This window comes from Salvia splendens, chromosome 9 (genome assembly GCF_004379255.2).
Source record: "Salvia splendens isolate huo1 chromosome 9, SspV2, whole genome shotgun sequence".
Taxonomy (NCBI): Eukaryota; Viridiplantae; Streptophyta; class Magnoliopsida; order Lamiales; family Lamiaceae; genus Salvia; species Salvia splendens.
The window spans coordinates 1,546,568-1,565,721 of NC_056040.1; the positions used below are offsets into that span (position 1 = coordinate 1,546,568).

The 19,154-nt window shown below is 36.9% G+C and overlaps 4 protein-coding genes across 8 annotated transcripts; 3 read left to right on the plus strand and 1 right to left on the minus strand.

Annotated features, from left to right (window-relative positions):
- Positions 1-3,262: 3,262 nt before the first annotated feature.
- LOC121748948 (histone H2A-like) lies at positions 3,263-4,523 on the plus strand. Its single transcript, XM_042143536.1, has 2 exons — positions 3,263-3,556; positions 4,094-4,523. The coding sequence occupies exons 1-2, from the start codon at positions 3,347-3,349 to the stop codon at positions 4,334-4,336; spliced, it is 453 nt and encodes a 150-aa protein (XP_041999470.1). The 5' UTR covers positions 3,263-3,346; the 3' UTR covers positions 4,337-4,523.
- A 1,200-nt stretch (positions 4,524-5,723) lies between these two features.
- Positions 5,724-9,919, minus strand: LOC121747089 (soluble inorganic pyrophosphatase 4-like). Of its 3 annotated transcripts, none has more exons than XM_042141073.1 (10): positions 9,776-9,919; positions 9,609-9,657; positions 8,522-8,650; positions 8,409-8,437; positions 7,393-7,458; positions 7,217-7,324; positions 6,668-6,733; positions 6,472-6,592; positions 6,258-6,291; positions 5,724-6,012 (listed from the first exon to the last, which is right to left on the minus strand). In XM_042141073.1, the coding sequence occupies exons 3-10, from the start codon at positions 8,646-8,648 to the stop codon at positions 5,970-5,972; spliced, it is 594 nt and encodes a 197-aa protein (XP_041997007.1). In that variant the 5' UTR covers positions 8,649-8,650; positions 9,609-9,657; positions 9,776-9,919; the 3' UTR covers positions 5,724-5,969. The 3 variants fall into 3 exon arrangements, with proteins under 3 accessions (XP_041997007.1, XP_041997006.1, XP_041997005.1); XM_042141072.1 differs by having other exon boundaries at positions 6,258-6,339; positions 9,776-9,918; XM_042141071.1 differs by lacking the exons at positions 9,609-9,657; positions 9,776-9,919 and having other exon boundaries at positions 6,258-6,339; positions 8,522-8,660.
- Positions 9,920-10,796: 877 nt separating this feature from the next.
- On the plus strand, positions 10,797-13,830 carry LOC121746475 (ras-related protein RABE1c-like). 3 transcript variants are annotated; one of them, XM_042140317.1, is made up of 9 exons: positions 10,797-10,907; positions 11,053-11,133; positions 11,636-11,708; positions 11,783-11,883; positions 12,472-12,537; positions 12,703-12,800; positions 13,085-13,147; positions 13,223-13,315; positions 13,389-13,830. In XM_042140317.1, the coding sequence occupies exons 2-9, from the start codon at positions 11,061-11,063 to the stop codon at positions 13,467-13,469; spliced, it is 648 nt and encodes a 215-aa protein (XP_041996251.1). In that variant the 5' UTR covers positions 10,797-10,907; positions 11,053-11,060; the 3' UTR covers positions 13,470-13,830. The 3 variants fall into 3 exon arrangements, with proteins under 3 accessions (XP_041996251.1, XP_041996249.1, XP_041996250.1); XM_042140315.1 differs by having other exon boundaries at positions 10,805-10,907; positions 11,008-11,133; XM_042140316.1 differs by having other exon boundaries at positions 10,805-10,907; positions 11,061-11,133.
- Positions 13,831-17,144: 3,314 nt separating this feature from the next.
- Positions 17,145-18,266, plus strand: LOC121748065. Its single transcript, XM_042142273.1, has one exon. The coding sequence runs from the start codon at positions 17,145-17,147 to the stop codon at positions 18,264-18,266; it is 1,122 nt and encodes a 373-aa protein (XP_041998207.1).
- Positions 18,267-19,154: the final 888 nt, after the last annotated feature.

Genomic DNA, 19,154 nt, shown 5'->3' on the forward strand with positions numbered 1-19,154 from the left:
TCAATCCAGAAACGAACCACCATCGAAACTGGAATAAAACAATGAAATCTACAATTTTAGCTTCACTTGGTGTTTTCTTACCTTAGTATGATTGGCTAGATTTCTCCATTGCTCTTTATAGGGATTGAATTATGGATTGGTATTTAAGAATTATGGATTTACTTTGGCTTCAATTATAGTATTTTTTTTTATTATGATTGTATGTGTTAATATGGAAATGTCTTTTATGGCATTAATTAATATTTCAGCATCTACCTCTTTAGGTTAGGATAGGGAGTGATTTATGAGATTGTGAATTTATGATTCTTGTTTGTTTAGAGTAGAATAAAAAATGAATATTTATGATTCTTGGATCGTTGGTTACTATGCTTTCAAGGGATCTTTGATCTATTAATTGTGAATAGATGCGGTTGGTCTCTAGAATGTAGATTGATTGATCATTACTAATTTATTAATTAAGATTTTTTAGCTAAATGTTTAGCTATATATGATTATGCAGTTCTAAGAATATGTTTACAACTTCTAGAGACTAGAGTGATTTACAAAACACAATCTCTTTAGGCATTGATGTATCCTAACTTTGACTACCAAAATTTTTTATGAGCAATGTCATTTACCTTATTATTTCTTCAGTTTTCATGTTTTCATATGTTGCATTTGTTTTGTGGAGTAGTTCATTGCTACATCACAATAAAAAAAGTTATCCCATTAGTTTGGCTAAATCTCAAGCCTCGATCATGAAATACTACAGTCGTTATTCTATTCTTGCCGTATCTATAGTTTTAGATTATAGTTTCTTCATTTAATCAAATAATATTACTTCTGTTAATTCTCATACCAAAATATAAAGAGTACTACTATAGTTTAAGTTGGACACATGAATCATACTCTATCTATGCACTAAAAATAGTCTCATGATGAACGACATGAGTTTTAATACAATATTAGTAAAGTATTACTCCATCCGTTCCATAGTAGTGGAGACGTTTCTTTTCGGCACGCGATTTAAGAAAAAATGTATCAAGTGAGTTAAGTAAAAGAAGAATAAAGTAGGAAAAGAAAAAGGTAAAGAGATGAAGAGTGAATAAAGTAAGAAAGAGTAAAGTAAGTAAAAAAGAAATGCGTTGACTTTTACTAAAAAGGAAAATGACTCCACTAACTATGAAAGATAAAGAGAAAATGTGAATAAAGCCAGAGATAATATTAAAAAGAGGGAACATCATTTTAGGTCCACGAACTTTGCCGAAGTATCATTTTAGGTCCGTAAACTTTGAAAATATCATTTTAGGTCCGTCAACTATAAGTTAATATCATTTGAAGAATTTTAAACTTTTTTCAGACGAAAATGCTCTTAAGGCCTTCAAAGGGCAATTTGAATAATTCTTTCGCCACTCATCTTGCGTCAAATAGCTAGAGTCCAATAATTTTGTTTACTACTGTTTAATTCAAGTACCATCCAAATTGAATTTAAATATAATTAAAATTTATCGTAAAAAATAGTACATTTTTCAATTATTAGATGACCAATTATATAGGGATAGTAAATTGGGACTTAGAGCATCAGCAATGGCGGCCGTCCACGCAGGAATTCCCACCGGCGTGCGGGAATTCTGTGGTGGACGTCCGCCATTGTGCGTCCCTTCCACGGATACGGAATTCCGCGGGGAATTCCGTGAGGACGTCCGCCATTGCGTTGACGCCCGCGGGATTCCGTGCGAATTCCGTGCGGAATTCCCGTTTAATGCATTAATTTTTTTTCCGGTTCATATATATACATCCCGTTGAACTTCATTTCATTCGCACCACTTGTATTAACGAGTTTTTCTCTCTCTAAATTTCTTTTATATATTCGTAATGGTCGGTAGTTGTAGTGGTAGTGGTGGTGGTAGTGTTAGTGGTAGTGGTGGTGGTGGGCATTATGAACACATGATCCAGATGATACACGCACGTGTGCGGGAGGCCGCGGAGAGGGAGGAACAAGCGGCCTCGGTGCCGTCGGTGCCTCGACCCATCCATCGTCGCACTATAGTGCCCCGGGATCACCTCGCTGCCCACAGGCGGTTGTACGAGGATTACTTTGCGCCGGTGCCACGGTTTGGGGAGAACCTATTCCAGCGACGGTTTAGGATGAATCGGCCGCTCTTTATGCGTATCGTGGGCGCTTTGGAGCGTCGATACGTGTATTTTAGGGTGCGGGAGGATGCGGCTGGTAAACCCGGCCACACGCCGATTCAAAAGTGCACTGCCGCAATTAGACAGTTGGCATACGGAGGTTCGGCCGACATGTTCGACGAGTACCTCCACATCAGCGAGACAACTGCGCGCGACTGCCTGAAGTATTTTTGTCAAGGCGTTAGAGAGATATTCGGAGATAGGTATCTTCGGAAGCCTAACCCTGAAGATTGTCAGGCTCTGCTGGATAATTTCTTACTTCCGGAAATTGTTTAATTTGTGAATTTGTGAATTTTTTTTATTGTGAGAATTCCTTCGGGAATTCCGCCACTGTGCAGTGGGAATTCCGTATGATGTGGCAGTGCAGTGGGAAGTCCGTATGACGTAGCATGAGGTGTTTTTGAGAATTCCGCCGGAAATTCCGCACCACTGCTAATGCTCTTTGATACTTTATTTTAATTTTTTTAATCTAAATTGCATTTTAAGAACTTACTATCGGTGATTTGTGAATTATATTTAGTTTATTTGTTTTGAAATTGGATAGCTATTAATTTGGATTGTCATTTGGAGTATTATTTATATGAATGTCAGAATGAGATCAATTACCATCTAAATTAAATTTAAATATAAAAATTTACCGTTAAAAATTGTTGGACTATAGGTCTCTGGGGCAAGATAAGTGGCGAAAGAATTGTCCAAATTGCCCTTTGAAGGCCTTAAGAGCATTTTCGTCTAGAAAAAGTTCAAAATATCTCAAATGATATTAACTTGTAATTGACGGACCTAAAATGATATTTTCAAAGTTCACTTACCTAAAATAATACATTGAGAAAGTCTATAGACCTAAAAATATGTCCCCCCTATTAAAAATTAGTCCATGACATCGTACTCCGATAAAACTAATTTTTGTGGAGCATGGAAGGTTTTTTTTTCCAACTTTTAAAATTGTCCTGTCGCGATTGGTCAAATCCCAAACCACACGGATCTCCAACACCTCCTCTTAGAACCGCCGATAAGTTCCAATCCAACGGCCCAAACTCCCATCCATATCACCTCAACATGCACCCCACTTATTTAAGCAACACCAACAACCTTCCACCCTCACTATTTCAGCTCTACCTTCAATCAAAATCCCCCTCCATCAATCGATCTCCAATCGCAGCAAAATTACCAAATGGACATCGGCGGAAAATTGAAGAAGGGAGCTGGCGGAAGGAAGGGCGGCGGCCCGAAGAAGAAGCCGGTCACCCGCTCCGTCAAGGCCGGGTTGCAGTTTCCGGTCGGCAGAATCGGCCGGTATTTGAAGAAGGGCCGTTACTCGAAGCGTGTGGGGACCGGCGCGCCTGTTTACTTGGCCGCCGTGCTTGAGTATCTCGCAGCTGAGGTATTTTGCTTCTACTTTCCTGCATTTTCGAATTCTCTGCATCCGATCGTGTGTTTTTGAGTGAAGTTAGATTTAACATTTTCTGTTGGGGATTTGTGGTGTTGTGTGATGAATTAGAGCGGTGGATCTCGTGTTGGTTTAGTTTGATTGATGTTGATTGTGGTTATGGCTTGGGATATGATAGTTAGGGTTTCTGAATTAGGGATTTTGCAGCTCAGGTGATTTAATTTGGGGCATTTTAAAATTAGATGACATCCAAATTCATCAGTGCTGCAAAGGTTTGATTTTATCCACGCATCCAGCATAGACAAGAATTGGGGTATTTTTATAATCAGATGGCAGCCAAAGGTTTGATTTTTGGTTGTATGTGTAACGGTGAGAGAGAGAGAGAGAGAGAGAGAGAGAGATAGAACTTAGCTCTGCTTGTGGGTGTGTGCGCAGCAGACATTGGTACAAAACATCATAAATTTGTGGTGACTCTATTGATTATGTAATCTCTTTGCACAGTCATAGCTAAAACGATTGAATTGTGGTCAGGTGTTGGAGTTGGCAGGCAATGCTGCAAGAGACAACAAGAAAAACAGGATCATTCCGAGGCACGTGCTGCTAGCTGTGAGGAACGATGAGGAGCTTGGGAAGCTTCTGGCTGGAGTCACCATTGCTCACGGTGGAGTTCTACCGAACATCAACCCGGTTCTTCTACCTAAGAAGTCGGAGAAGGCGGCAGAGAAGTCACCGAAATCTCCATCGAAGGCGACAAAATCTCCCAAGAAGGCTTGATGATGTTTGTGGATGCTGTTCCCAGGAAGAAGGAAGTCCTAGTGTTGTGGTTGAATGGCATATGTAATTTGAATTGTTGTCGGTTATGTAGGAATGTAGGCTGTTGATAAATGGATTAGCAATCTGTGTACTATCTTGTTGTATTGTTTGTTGTTAGAATTGAATGGAAATGACTTTAGATTTTCAAGATGAGTGAGGTTGAACAGCTAAGGCCGAAAAGGTTCAAAATATTGAAAGTTTGGGACCCCTTTTCTATGAAAGGGGAATTTTGTTATGCTTTATTGATTCCAAATAGTAGTAACATTTTGACGGATTGAATATGAAGCCAACTCATTAGAGAGTCTAGTTGTAATTTTCCAAGTCTGAAGTTAATTTTGCCCCAATTCATTTCGTCCATGCATGGGGTGTTATTTCTATATAATCCATACAGGGAGTATTATGGATTATACTATTAAATTTAATAATAGAAAAACTTCGAGAAATGGGTAAAAAACGACATTATCACTAGTAGTAGTAGTAGTACCATATATCTTGGATCGTATTCAGGTTTTAGATATACTCCTTATTACTATAAACTTGGACAGTAATTGAGATTATAGCTTAATCTAGTAAGTTAGGTTGAATACATTAAAGAAAATATACTAATAATGAAGATGGGGTGCGTTATAATGCTAACTTTTCTTAAATTGCTAACTTGTTAACTCATCAACGTAGTGTATTAAAAATGACAACACATATATTTGTGTTGACATTTTAATAAACTATATTGACATTTAAATATTAATGTCAACACAATGTATAAAAATATCAACTTAAGTTTATGTTGACATTTCAGTATCATCGTATTGACATTTTAAATACACTACGTTAATGAGTTAGCAAGTTAGCAATTTAAGAAAAGTTAACAACGGATCACACCATAATGAAAATAGTAAAAAAAATACTAGTAGAAGAAAAGAGACAAAATAAAATACATAATTGAAGAGTAAATAAAATAAAATGATATAATAAGTTAATTTTTGGCAGCAAAGATAAATGACTTATATTGGAATAACTTTTGTAGGATAGAGGGAGTAAATTATTTACGACAAAAATACTCTCTCCATCCACAAAAATCTCTCTCATTTGTAAATGACATAGATTTTATTGCATAATTGATAAAGTAAAAGAAATAGAAAGAAAAAAAGTGGTGCCTACATGCCAAAGAGAAAACACCTCTATTAACAAGAACAAGCCTAGGAGGGAATACCACATACGAATATTTATCACAGCTATCTTGGAGTGGAAATAGTAAATGAAGGGGCATCTACCAGTACCACTATTTTGGAGTGGACAAATTAATCGAAGCTTTGACAAATCACAAAGCAATTACCATTTCAACGCATACTGAAAGAAGGCAGAAATAGATAATCAAATTCACAGATGAAAAACTGCAGTTAGTTATACAAAACAGAGGTGTTTAACTTTGGTTTTCACCATCACCTTTAGTTTCAACATGCCTTTTCCGTAGATCTATTACAATGTTTTCGTCTTCATCAAAATATTTTACTACTATATAGTATTATATGGATCAGTTTACGGATATTACTTACGCATAGGTCGGAGAATTATCTCCCCACGACAGATGGGAAAATCAGCGCCTCAGACTCTCCACGATATAGTCTGCATACAAGTCCCTGCACATGATATGGATTGAATATGAACGAGAAGGACCGTTGGATATAATGATCCAGGAAAACAAGTACAGGGATGTCTCATATCAGTACGTCAACTGCTCAACTATTATAGATATCGTACCAATATAATTTCTACACTCAACTAAGTAATGAAACACTAGCCCGAGTTCGTTTTGCACTGATAAGCTATGATATAGTTACAGTTGAAAAATGTTATTCATATAAAGGGAGGGGTGATGGCTTACATGGAGAGCTGTATAGCTCCATATGCATTAGTGGCTGGTAGAAAGTCATCAACAGCAACCTCCTTGTTCTCATTTTTCTTGTCTGTTTGATAAATGATAATTAAGGTGATATACAGTCATTGGTCAAATTCCGAAAGGGTGAAGATTATAAATTTTGATCGAGCGAAAAAAAATTAAAGGGGCAGCATTCATTAAAATCTTCAACAAAGGATACACTCCTCAAAAAAACGACGGATTTCAGCCAAGCGATGGGGTGGAAGCTCTTTAATGTCAGTATAATCACGGTATTCAGGATCATCAGCACAGACAGCAATTATCTTGTCATCTTTCTCTCCCTGTTTCCGAAAAGATAAGTCAAGCTACTCTCTTCTCCGTTTATGATAAAATGATGTGGATTTGATGACGGGTACCTGATCAATCATAGGCATGAGGCCGATAGCTTTAGCTCTGAGAAAGCATCCTGGAAGAACTGGTTCCTGACAATATCAGCGGAGATAGTATTATTGTCATCAAAGTTTAGAGAACTCTTAAAGATAAAAATTCCAAATAGATCACACTCAAGCAGAGTCCACTGAGTTTCAAAAAAACACCCATGGTTCCATGATTATCAACTTTTGCCTCACATATAATGATGAACTTGGCAGAATAGAGAGATTAAAAATGAACAATTCAGCATATCCTTACCGATGATGCATACTCAAAGCACGATGATGCATAATCAAAGCATAGTATTTAGTGCGAGTAAGTTCAGTAAAATAGAAAAAACACATGTATGTTCTCATTGCTAATAAAATGTCATAAAAGCGTACTTTCCTAAACAACATGCAGCTTAGTTCGATATACCAAAACACACATGTATTGTAAAGCTATGGCACATTTTAGCTATATAGATCGCACTAGAACTTTATAGTTTAGACGTATTTTAAATGTTTGGTGAAATTTCAAGACCAGCATGTTACCTGCATAATGACCAATACATCCATTGGGTCACTGTCTTCACAGAGTGTGCGGGGTATGAAGCCATAGTTATGAGGGTACACAACAGATGAGTATAGAACTCGATCAACCTGCATGTGCATCATAATAATTAATTTTATATCGATTTCTATGCTCCGGATATCACTTGACTATTTACCTTGATTAGACCAGTTTTCTTGTCAAGTTCATATTTCACCTTACTTCCCTTACTTATTTCGACCACCTAAAGAAAACAAGATAGCTGGAGTTAGAAGCTCCAGAATAAATCAAAAGTGTTTTATTATCATGAGCTAAACGGATAACCAATCACCCGGCTATAAAAACTGCAGAAATCAATCAGGTGAGTCCCAATTGTAAGTAAACTGACATAAAGCTAAAAAGGAATAACACAATTAAACATGCAAGAGAACGAGGGAACTTTGGAAGATGCTATCATATACTCCATCCGTCCCGGATAATTTGTCCCATTTTGGTCCGTCCCATATAATTTTTCCCATTTCACTTTTTACTATTTTTGGTAGTGGACCCCATATTCCACTAACTCATTCTTACTCCCATTTTATTATAAAACTAATATATAAAAGTAGGACCCACGTTCCACTAACTTTTTCAACTCACTTTTCATTATATTTCTTAAAACCCATGCCCAATCAAAGTGAGACGAATCATCTAGAGGGAGTACCTGTGAAATAATAGTATAGGAAATAAGCACAAACTTGTAAATCTGGGAGTGATAGTTCAGGCATAAAAGCCAGAAGTAGATCGCAAGATAGGTATCACAAACAGATTAATCTAGATGACAAGGTGAAAGGGCAGACAGGAAAAGTAGTGTTTGGGTTTTGAAGCAGCCATTAATGAACAATGGCTTTGAAATTTTCGAGCAAAGTTCACGCTTCCAAATTTTTGCCTAAATAATTGGTATATCAAAACATAGAAACACAAAATTGATAGGAAACAGTAAAAAAATATCTATGATTCAGATTACCATGATATAATAACAACAGCATTTTAAGTATGGCCATTACTCATTACAGATGTATTTCTAGGATAAATAATATGTTATGAATATATCATTGCTTTGATGACAAATAGAAAGAGTGACACATTTTCAATTTAGTTCAAGATTTTTAATAGAACATGAAAGTGAAAAAGCCATATACATATTATACATACACAGTTGAAGATCTTTGGAGCTCCGGGTCCTGCATTGACAAGTGTGCAACAGCATTACATGTTTTTTGTGTCATTTGATATAATTTGAATAGGAGGGAGGTAATAACACATACCTATCTCAAGATCATGCCAAGGATGAGCAGCAACATTTTTCCTAGTCATGGAAGAGAGTATCCTTTCATTAAGAGGCAGCTTCTTGAAAACAGGGAGTTTTTCCGACTGCTCTGTAGGTGGTGCCATAACTGCAGGCATATGCATTCGAGATATCAACAAACATAAGCTTAGCTAACCTAAATCCAATGCAAATGAAGCTAAGAAGATTTGGCTGTATTAGGATAAAAACAAATGTTTATCATCATATAAAACTGTTAGGTCAAGAACACAATAATATTATGTAAATTTACACTGAGAATCCAAAGATTCCATGAATATAGAATTTTATAAATGAAATCACATGTGACCATTAGTGCTGTCGTTGAGTCCTTTCAACCAATGTAACACAGTTATGTGACTTTAAACTTCTTTACTTCATTCAATAGCTAAATGTGCATAGTTTATGAGGTGCAATGTCCCAAACAGAACCGGCCAGAACAACATGAACACAAACTATCTTTATGCTGGTTTAGAGGATGGAGTGAATGGTCAAATGTTCGTGACACATAGACAACTTTACCAAAACAATGCAATGTGCTCATATCTTAGCAATACCAGCAAGACCAATTACAAACTAGTGAACACTGATATGATGACAAATAACAAAACAATACAGTATAACTACAAATTACAATCAGTTTACTGACAACTAAAAGCATATGAGCTTTCCACAGTCCACACCGTTACTTTTCCAGCGTTTTAACGATTAGAGTTGGATCACAAAGCATAAAAATCCATCAATAGAGAGATTTACAAGGAGGAAGTGCTTTTTCATCTAACGCACCACCGACCAAAAAGCAACGGCGATAACACACTCGTTCACATCAAAAATCATAAAACGAAACACGCAATGTTCGCGCCGCTAGCAAACTCAAGCGATCGACGATCTATACCGACCGATCTACCACATACACGGATTAAATCAAGTGAACAAGCTGAAATGCGTACAATCAATACAATCGATTGCATAAAAAACCAAAAGGAATAAGAATAATCCGAAAACACTGTAAGAAACCAGGATCTGCATATGACGAAACGCATTTTCACCTGTAACGGCGATGAGAGGCGAGACAGAGCACGGGAGGGAGAAATGCGCCTACAATGGAAGAAGGAAAATACTCAGATCTCCGCGCGAACGATACTCAAGCGTGAAAATGAAGGCAAGCGTTAGTTATTTATGCACGAGGTAAGAGTTGTAGAGAGATAAAAAAAACCCTAGAGAGAGAGAAGAGGAGCTGAGTAAAGGCAAAGCTTCCACACTGAGCTGCTGTGGGATTCGTCACGCCTTCCCGCTCTGTTTTGTGCTTGGCTTAGTTTGCCTTCCAAACACGAGTATAAATACGGGACAGTTCTGACGTTTTTTACTGAGCACGTGTCGAGTTATGATTGGTAATTTTCTGACGATAGTGGACTCAATTGGACACCTGTCTCTTGAGATATTTCCGCTTCTTCAAAAAGTCGTAACTGAACAATTAGAGATGGGTCATTTTTCATTTTGGCAAAATATTAAATTTTTTATTATTTTTTCTTCTTTATTTTAACCTATTTAAATTCATAAACATTTACCGTCTCATTTCTCCGTGTATAAATATATTACTATTAGACGTCAGTTTTAATAAACAGTTTTAAAAATTGCAATATGAATCATACTATATTATAAAAACTTTGTTTCATAAAACTAGTTAATTTCTATTTTTATAAACTTTTTTATCACATGTACATTATTAATAATATACGATTTAACACTATTTCAATTAGATTTTTATTTTTTATTAGTTTCACATTAAAATTGATATCATCTTTAAAATTACAATTGTTAGGACATGTAAAGTATTCATTTTGTGATAAAATAAGTGAAATGAATTTGTTGATATAATAGTAGACGTGTTCTTTCATTAATTGTAATTTAGATTTTAGAATTTGTCTCAGGTTTCAAGTTAAGAGCTAGTTGCTTTTTCTTTATTTACCACTATAATATTTTTAAATTTAACAAACTAATAATAAAATATTAGTTTTTAAAAAATTATACGTAGTAAAATTTTATAAGTTGAGTATAATTTGTAAATACATTGCTACTCTTTGCTAAATACATAATATCCTTACTTTCCAAATGCTATTTATGGATCCATTTGGTATTTTTAGAATAACTAACAATTATTTTTTCGAAGAATCTCATAACTTAAAATAAAGTACTACTAATACAAAATTAAATCCATCAAATGCTAACAGAATTAACAATATTTGAAAAATTAGAATAAAAAGTTTATTAACTTTGGAGTCGTCTCAGCTGAGATTCGCTTCCCTCTTCGTTTTTCATCGTTTCTCATTAATCAGACCCTCGATCTGGTACAAATTTTGTTTTTTTTTCGGAAATTGTATGCCGTAATTAATTTTTTCAATTTTTTAAATTCCAAACGATGTGATGAAAAATGATCATAATTGACAGCTTATTCTGTTTGCTTAATCAAAATAAAATTGAATAAATCCGAAGTTAATCAGATGGCTGCTGGATCCGGCAGAGCTCGAGCTGATTACGATTACCTCATCAAACTCCTATTGATCGGCGACAGCGGTTCGTGTTTCTCGCTTAAAATTGCTTAATTTTCGCAAATTATTATTGCGTTTTTAATGTAAATGTGAGAATCAGAATGTGTGATTTTGTACGGTGTTAGCTGCATTTGATGTGGAGAGGTCGTTGCTCCACCTGTTATTATTGTTCTGATGATTTCGTGTGGGTATGGTGATGATTTTATTGTTTTTGCACATTTGATGGAAAATAATGTATTCAAAGATCTAGTAACAATTATTTATTGAGATATTTCTTTTGAGTTTTTGATAGAATGCATGGTTCATATGTTAAAACCTCCTTTTAATTAGTTGAATGATAAGAAAAAAAGGAATGTTGCTTTGAAATAACTGAAAATGGATGTTGCTTTTTAGTCCCCGGGATGTTCGGAAACACGGATTGTCTTATCGAGAGTTTGTTCGCTCTTCGTTTGATATAATTGATGCGATTGTTTCAATTTGCATTTGATAAGTGTACCATAGAAGTTATGAATATCTTCTTTCCTCAGGTGTGGGTAAGAGTTGCCTTCTTCTAAGATTTTCCGATGGCTCTTTCACCACCAGCTTCATTACTACCATAGGGTTAGTTTCCTTCAATAGTTGATTACTCCAGACAGGATTTTGGCATACATTGAATGATTTGTTTTCTCATACAGGATTGATTTTAAGATAAGGACTGTAGAGCTTGATGGTAAAAGAATCAAGCTACAAATTTGGGATACTGCTGGACAAGAACGATTCCGTACTATCACCACTGGTAATGTGGTTACGTATTTTTTGGCTAGTTTATTCTCCAGATGACAAGGTATAAACAAAAACTTGAGAATCTTCTAAAAGCAACCTTTTATATTCCAGGTAACAAAATATGTGGCTTCTAATCAATCAACTACCTTGTTACAATGCTCAATCGAAAATCTTGTTTGCTCATTAGTCTTCTTGACGAGGTTTATTTGAATTGATACTGCTTGGTTGGACCATGTTAAGGGAATACTTCGTAATAGTTATCGATTAATTTATTGTGCCTATAGTACAATATGAATCATTGGACTGAACTAGGTCGTAAAATTCAACTTTCTTAAATCTGATGGAAAATGGAAATCACATTGACCTTTGAAACAAGGTAGTAGTTGATTGATTAGGGAGTACTATAGAAGCCAGAAATTTTGTAGTGAAAACTGAGAACTGTGGACTAACTTTGCCTCTTGATTGCCCCTAGTGGTAGTATTCCTCACCATTATAAATGAGCTTGTTTGTTGGTTATTATTCTCCATCCTACTATCTGTGCAGAGCATTTTAGATGTGCAAAACATTGTATTTTACTTAAGAAACTAGTATTCTTTTGCAGCTTACTATCGTGGAGCTATGGGCATATTGTTGGTGTATGATGTCACCGACGAGTCATCTTTCAACAGTAATAACTTCTGATCCTTGTTTCTCAATTTTCCGACCAGCCCTGATAAACCTCTTTCCATCGTCAAAATCTTGGCCTATTCTGCTAATATGCTCCTTGTTAGCCTTTGCCCCTATAAATTTATTACCTCCTAATCTAGTCAAAATGACTTAATCCATTTTGCAGACATTCGGAACTGGATCAAAAATATTGAACAACATGCCTCCGACAATGTCAACAAAATATTAGTTGGCAACAAGGCTGACATGGATGAAAGCAAACGGGTCTCTCTCTCTCTCTCTCTGTGTCACTCTCACTATGTCTTGTGCTTGCATCTGTGTGCGTGTTCCTGTTGTGTGTTTAATACTAATTATCTAGGCTTCTCCTCTACCTCAACTTGAAATTATAGATGCATATAGTAATTGAAAACTGACATGTATACATTCCATAGTTACAAGTGAAATATTGCCTAATGCATCTACAAAATTTGAGAAAAGTGACACTGCGTGTTGAAGACATGTTTGTTTATCTAGCGCTTGAATCTCATAAATTGCTTATTTGTTTATAGGCTGTTCCTAAATGTAGGGGTCAAGCGCTCGCTGATGAATACGGAATCAAATTCTTCGAGACAGTAAGTAGCAATTGCCACTTATGATGTTGTGTTTAAGTAAGAAAGATCCAATCTAAATAACACAGTGTTGAACAGAGTGCCAAGACGAACATGAACGTGGACGAGGTTTTCTTATCTATAGCTCAGGACATAAAGCAAAGACTTTCCGACTCAAACTCAAAGTCAGAGGTATATACGGTCAGCTTACTCTATTCTTTATGTTTTGCTTTACGATATTGAGACGTATGTGGTGTGAGTGCAGCCTCAGACTATAAAAATTACCAAGCCAGGCCAGACAGGCAGGGCTGCCCAAGGTGCTAATAAATCGGCTTGCTGTGGCTAAACGGTGTCGCCTTTGGAGATTGGATGGCTGCCCTTAAAATTGACCGTTTTGACGATGTCCATGTTGCCTGTAACGACGCCCCTCTCTTTAATTATTTTTAGATGCCACACAATAATGTTATATTTACATTTATTGGATGGATCAATGGATTCATATAATTCTCATGAATTTTCTACAATTTTTCTTTGTAAATTACTATAGTACAGAACGGATTCATTTAGGCTGGTTTTCTCTCTTATTTTATCATATGTTTTGGCGGATTTTGCTATACATGTACTAGTAGTATTTAGTTACTTTACTCTTCTATTGAAAGGAATTATACATATGGCGTGTGCCAATGTCATATTCAAATTTTTGCAAACAGACATTATTTAGTCATTAATTGATAATGTATGTGTTTGGCAAAATATATAAGGGTGCGTATTGCTGCAAAATTCATGAAATCTGGCAAAATTTTAGTCTTTCTGCACATAATTGGTTAGAAATCCAATGAAATCCAACATTGCTTGTGATTACCTCACAACAATATATTCTAATTGCCTATATGAAACATATTATTAATGTACTACTCATATCTTTTACTTTGAATATGTAAACTAGTGTGTCATCGAAATGAAAAAGTTTCTTTGTATGAGATTCGAAACAATATATATATTCAAATTTCGACTATCACATTAAATATAAATTAAAATTTACACATATTAAAGCACGGGTGACAATTACAAACAGTGTTGAGCTTCATAGTTTTTTTCATCAATTTTTAAATTATAAATAAATCAGAATTTGATTAAATTTCCTTATTTTTCTACAATTTGTTTAGTATAGAAATGAAGTACTAGGAGTTAGAGCATCCGCACCGGTGGCGCCGTAACCCGCGTCCGTCCGCGCCGCTGGCACGGCGCTGCTCGATGCATCGAGCAGCGGCGTGCCAACAAGCAGGTGACGTGGCGGCACGCGATTGGGCAACGACATAGCTATTGCCTTTGAATATTTTTTTATTTAAAATTCGTTATTTAATTATAAATAATGATAAAAAAAAAATATTTTCCAAATCCCAAAAATATTGCCGTTTTTTTGCCCATTTTTCTGAATTTTTTATATTTTTTTCCCCTAAAATCATGTTCACGTGTATTATCTTACACAACATGATTATAGCCGACGAAGGGCCGAGGGCGGCTAGCTTCTACGACGAGGATGAAGTCGGAAGCTCAACAACGAGGTCTCCCCCACGCCGAGGTGAGCATACGACGGTTGGCCAGAGGATCGAGACAAGGCACACAATGCGCGATACCCGAACCCACATTCAGCTACAAGAAGACCTAATCAAACACATGTGGGCGAAATTCGGCAACGAGTAGTGATTTTTTTAATTTTAAGTATTTTAATTATGTAATTTTTAATTTTTAAGATTTTAATTATGTCGTTTTTATTTTATTTGTCATTTGTAATATTATTTAGGTTTTTTTAATGAATTTTAGTATTATGGAAATGTTTTTGTTTAATTGAATTTTAAATTAATTGTGCTCGTCCTTGCGGAAGAGCACAGCTGTGGGTGTTGTGCTCTTGCCAGAAAGCTGACAGAAAAAGTGGGGCGGCCCACAACCGTGCCGCTGGCAAGAGCACGGTTATGAATGCTCTTAGGCACACCGCTGAAATAATGAGCACCGACCGACAGCCAAGATAGTGTTAGTCGATTTGTGTGTATGTTATGTATAGTAACTGAGTGCTGCGGTTGCCATTTCTAGATAGAGAGAGAGCAGCGGTGATGGTTGAAGTTGATGACTAGAGATCGAAGTAAAATAGAAATAATACTACTCACCTCCCCGTACTAGCTAATCCCTTATAATTAAAATAATCTCAGAATTCAATCATATATATTATTTTATCTAAAATACCGAACCCACCTAATTTTATTACTTTCATTCGACTCAATTTCAAAAAATATTTTTTAAAAATGCTAAAAAAATTTAATTATTTATACTTTTACATATCTTCTAAAAACAGAAATTTAAAAATAACATATACTATTGATATGAAATTAGTAAATTACCATGAGAAAACAAAAAATAATATTAATAAATACTAGATCGAAGTTGTGAAAAGTTTCTCAGAGGAGATGCAACTAATTTTATGGGATAAAAAATAGTACTATTAGTTTTATAAAAATGTGAGAAAAAGAGTTTGTAAAATGAATTGTATTTATTAACAATAGTATACTTAGTAAAAAATAGTACTCCATGAGATAATTATTCATGAATGAACGAACTAAAACTGAAATGATTTCGTTCAGTATTAAGAGTTTCGGTTGAATTTGATAAGAATTTTAAAATATAAAAGAAATAGATAAAAAAATTAGTTGAATATGATAACAATTCTTATGTATTAATTTTACTAAAAAAGTAATTGAATTGAGATTTCAAAGAGACTAAAATGATAAATGATATACGGGGAGTATAAGATACTAAGAGCATCCACAACCGTGCTCTTGCCAGCGGCACGGTTGTGGGCCCGGGCGGTACTATTCATGCCTGCTCTCTGGCAAGAGCACAACACCCACAACTGTGCTCTTCCGCAAGGACGAGCACAATTAATATAAAATTCAATTACACAAAAACATTTCCATAATATTAAAATTCATTTAAAACCCACAATAAATATTACAAATGACAAATAAAATTAAACATTGCATAATTAAAATCCTAAAAATTAAAAATTACATAATTAAAATCCTAAAAATTAAAAATTACATAATTAAAATCCTAAAAATGAGAGATGATTTGATGTGATAAATGAGAGATGATTTGATGTGATAAATGGATGATGAATGTGTGTATTTATAGATGATTTTGGGGAAAAAAAATAAAAAAAAAAATCAAAAAAATTCAGAAAAAACGGGAAAAAAACGGCCATATTTTTGGGATTTGGAAAATATTTTTTTTTATTTTTTAGCATTATTTATAATTAAATACCGATTTTTTAAAAAAAAAATAAAAAAAAGTTTAAACACAACGGCTATGCCGTTGACGAATGGGAGCGCGCCACGTGTGCGTCCGCTGGCACAGACGTGCTCGATACATCGAGCAGCGCCGTGCCAGCGGCGCGGCTGCAGCGGCAGCGGTCCTGCGCCTTGCCAACGGCGCGGACGGCGGTGGCGTCTTTCGCCACCGCTGCGGATGCTCTAATTATTAACGGAAAGAGAAAAGGGAAGGGAAAGAATAGTGAGGATAGTAGGTTTAGGTAGATGGTGGGAAAAGGGTGGTAGGGTGGGTGGGGATAGGGTGGCGTCGCGTCCGGTGGTGATGGGTAGTGTGGGGTTCACTGCGCACACACCGCAGCAGCGCAAGCTAGCATCCATCACCCCTCGTCACCATCCACCCCCTCTGCCCACTCTCTTTTGCCACTACAACCTAATTCAATCCCTTCTCCCTCTCTCACATCATCATTTCAATCACCTCCCACCACCACCCTCACCCACCGCACCTTCTCGCTATCGTGCGCCTCATGCTGTTCATTCCTATCCAGTACCCATCTCCTCTCCATTTATTCCCAATTCATCCCTCTCTCCACTCAATTCTTCTTCCCAATCATCAATTTCACAAATAATTAAGTGCAATACTTCTTCTCAATCATCAATTTCAATCATAGTTAAGTTCCGAAATCGATACTAACCACGAGATGTCGTCGGCCGGAGACGCGGTGACGGTGGCTGAACCAGCTGAGAAGCCTCCGCGGCGGTTTCCGCCGCCGTGCTGGACGCAGGAGGAGACCTTGGTCCTCATCGAGGAGTACCGGGAGCGGTGGTATGCCCTCCGCCGCGGCTACCTCCGGACGGCTGACTGGGACGCGGTCGCCGCCGCTGTGGCGAGCCGCTGTGCTGCCGGCGCGTCCCCGGCGAAGACCTCCGCGCAGTGCCGCCACAAGATCGAGAAGCTCCGCCAGCGCTACAGAGCGGAGAGGCAGCGTGCCGCCGCGCTCCCGCCGCACCACGGCGGTAGGTACTTCTCGTCGTGGTTCTTCTTCGAGAACATGGACGCGATGGAGAACGGCACCGCGCCGCCGCCGATCGCGCAGAAGCAGGAGGATTCCGGCGACGGATCAGCTCGGCTGAAGTCTTTGCTGGATCAGAATATTGTTAAATTGAAGCTCAAATCGAAGAACAGCGCCGAATTAGGATTCGCCGACGGCGTCAAACCTAAGAGATTCAGCTCTGGAACTCAGATCCCGATCGATTACGCAGAAATTCCAGAGGAAAACATCTCTCACGAGCAGGATCTCGCGAGCTACGGAAGCAGATCTCAACCGATAACCGCAATTCCAAAATCCTCATTCAAATCCAGATCGAAGAACTCTGGCAAGATATTCAACAATTTCAACATCAGCGACGGATTCAACCACCAACTGTTCCAATCGAAGCTAGAGAATTTCGACAGTATAAGAAACAGGCAGAGTCCAAACGAAGAATTCTGGATGAGAGTTCCAGCAAACCACAACAACAACAGTAGCAACAAATTCGCAGCAGTGATCGGCGGCGGCGGAGCGAAGAGGGGGAGGAGCGCGGTGGAGGAGATCGTGGCGTCGATAAAAACGCTGGGCGAAGGATTCGTGAGAATGGAGAATGCGAAGATGGAGATGGCGCGTGAGATGGAGGCGGCGCGGATGGAGATGGAGATGAAGCGGAACGAGATGATGCTGGAATCGCAGAAGCAGATTGTGGATGCTTTTTTGAAGGGATTGTTTGAGCTCAAGAACAGCAAGAAGATGAAAACTGTTCAACCTGCTACAGATTCGCCTCGCTAATGTACTGTATTTTCTTTTTTTTTTTCCATCTTTTTTGATAAATGTTTATAATGTATGGAGTTTGGTAGTAATTTATTCAGTTTTGTATGCATTTTAAATAAAAAAACAAATTGAATATTAACAATGCCTTTGAATGATTATAAACTGATTTTTTTATTAAAATAATCTTCTGTATATTTGGTGTCGGAAACAATCACTTTGACCAATATCTATGGATTTGAGTTTTATGATGAAATACATATAAATGATTTGGTTGATTTATCAGAGCATACACAACGGTGAGCAGGACGATGTTCGTGAGAAAATTTCTAGATAAGAGTTAAGAAAATTTCTATGAAAAAATTTAGGAGAGGTTAAACATCGATTAAAGGACGTGAGAATAAAGTGAAGTAAGAGATAAAAAAAGGAAATGAAACCTTGGGCAATCCGCCATCATATGGAAGACACCACCAGTAGCCATCTGCGCTAGCTAGCTCTACACGTGTAATATACTCCCTCCATCTCGTAATAGGAGTCCTATTTAGTTATGCCACAAATTTTGAGAAATATAAAGAAAAGTGAGTTGAATAAGTTAGTGGAATATAAGTCTCACTTATATGTATTAGGTTTATAATAAAATCTGAGTGGAATAAGTTGGTGGATGTTGGGTCTACTTACCAATTATGGTAAAGTGAAATATGACTCTTATTTTGGGACGGACCGAAATGACAAAATATAACTCTTATTGTGGGATGGAAGGAGTATTTAATAATAAGAAAAATCCCGAGGGCCCATGGCCCCAGGCCTTACTGTGGCTTCGTCACTGCTTGTGTCTTAGGTTAGGCAATTGACTTGTCTCATCTATTGGGATGCTTCTCCAACGTACCATCCCAGAGTGTATACGTGATA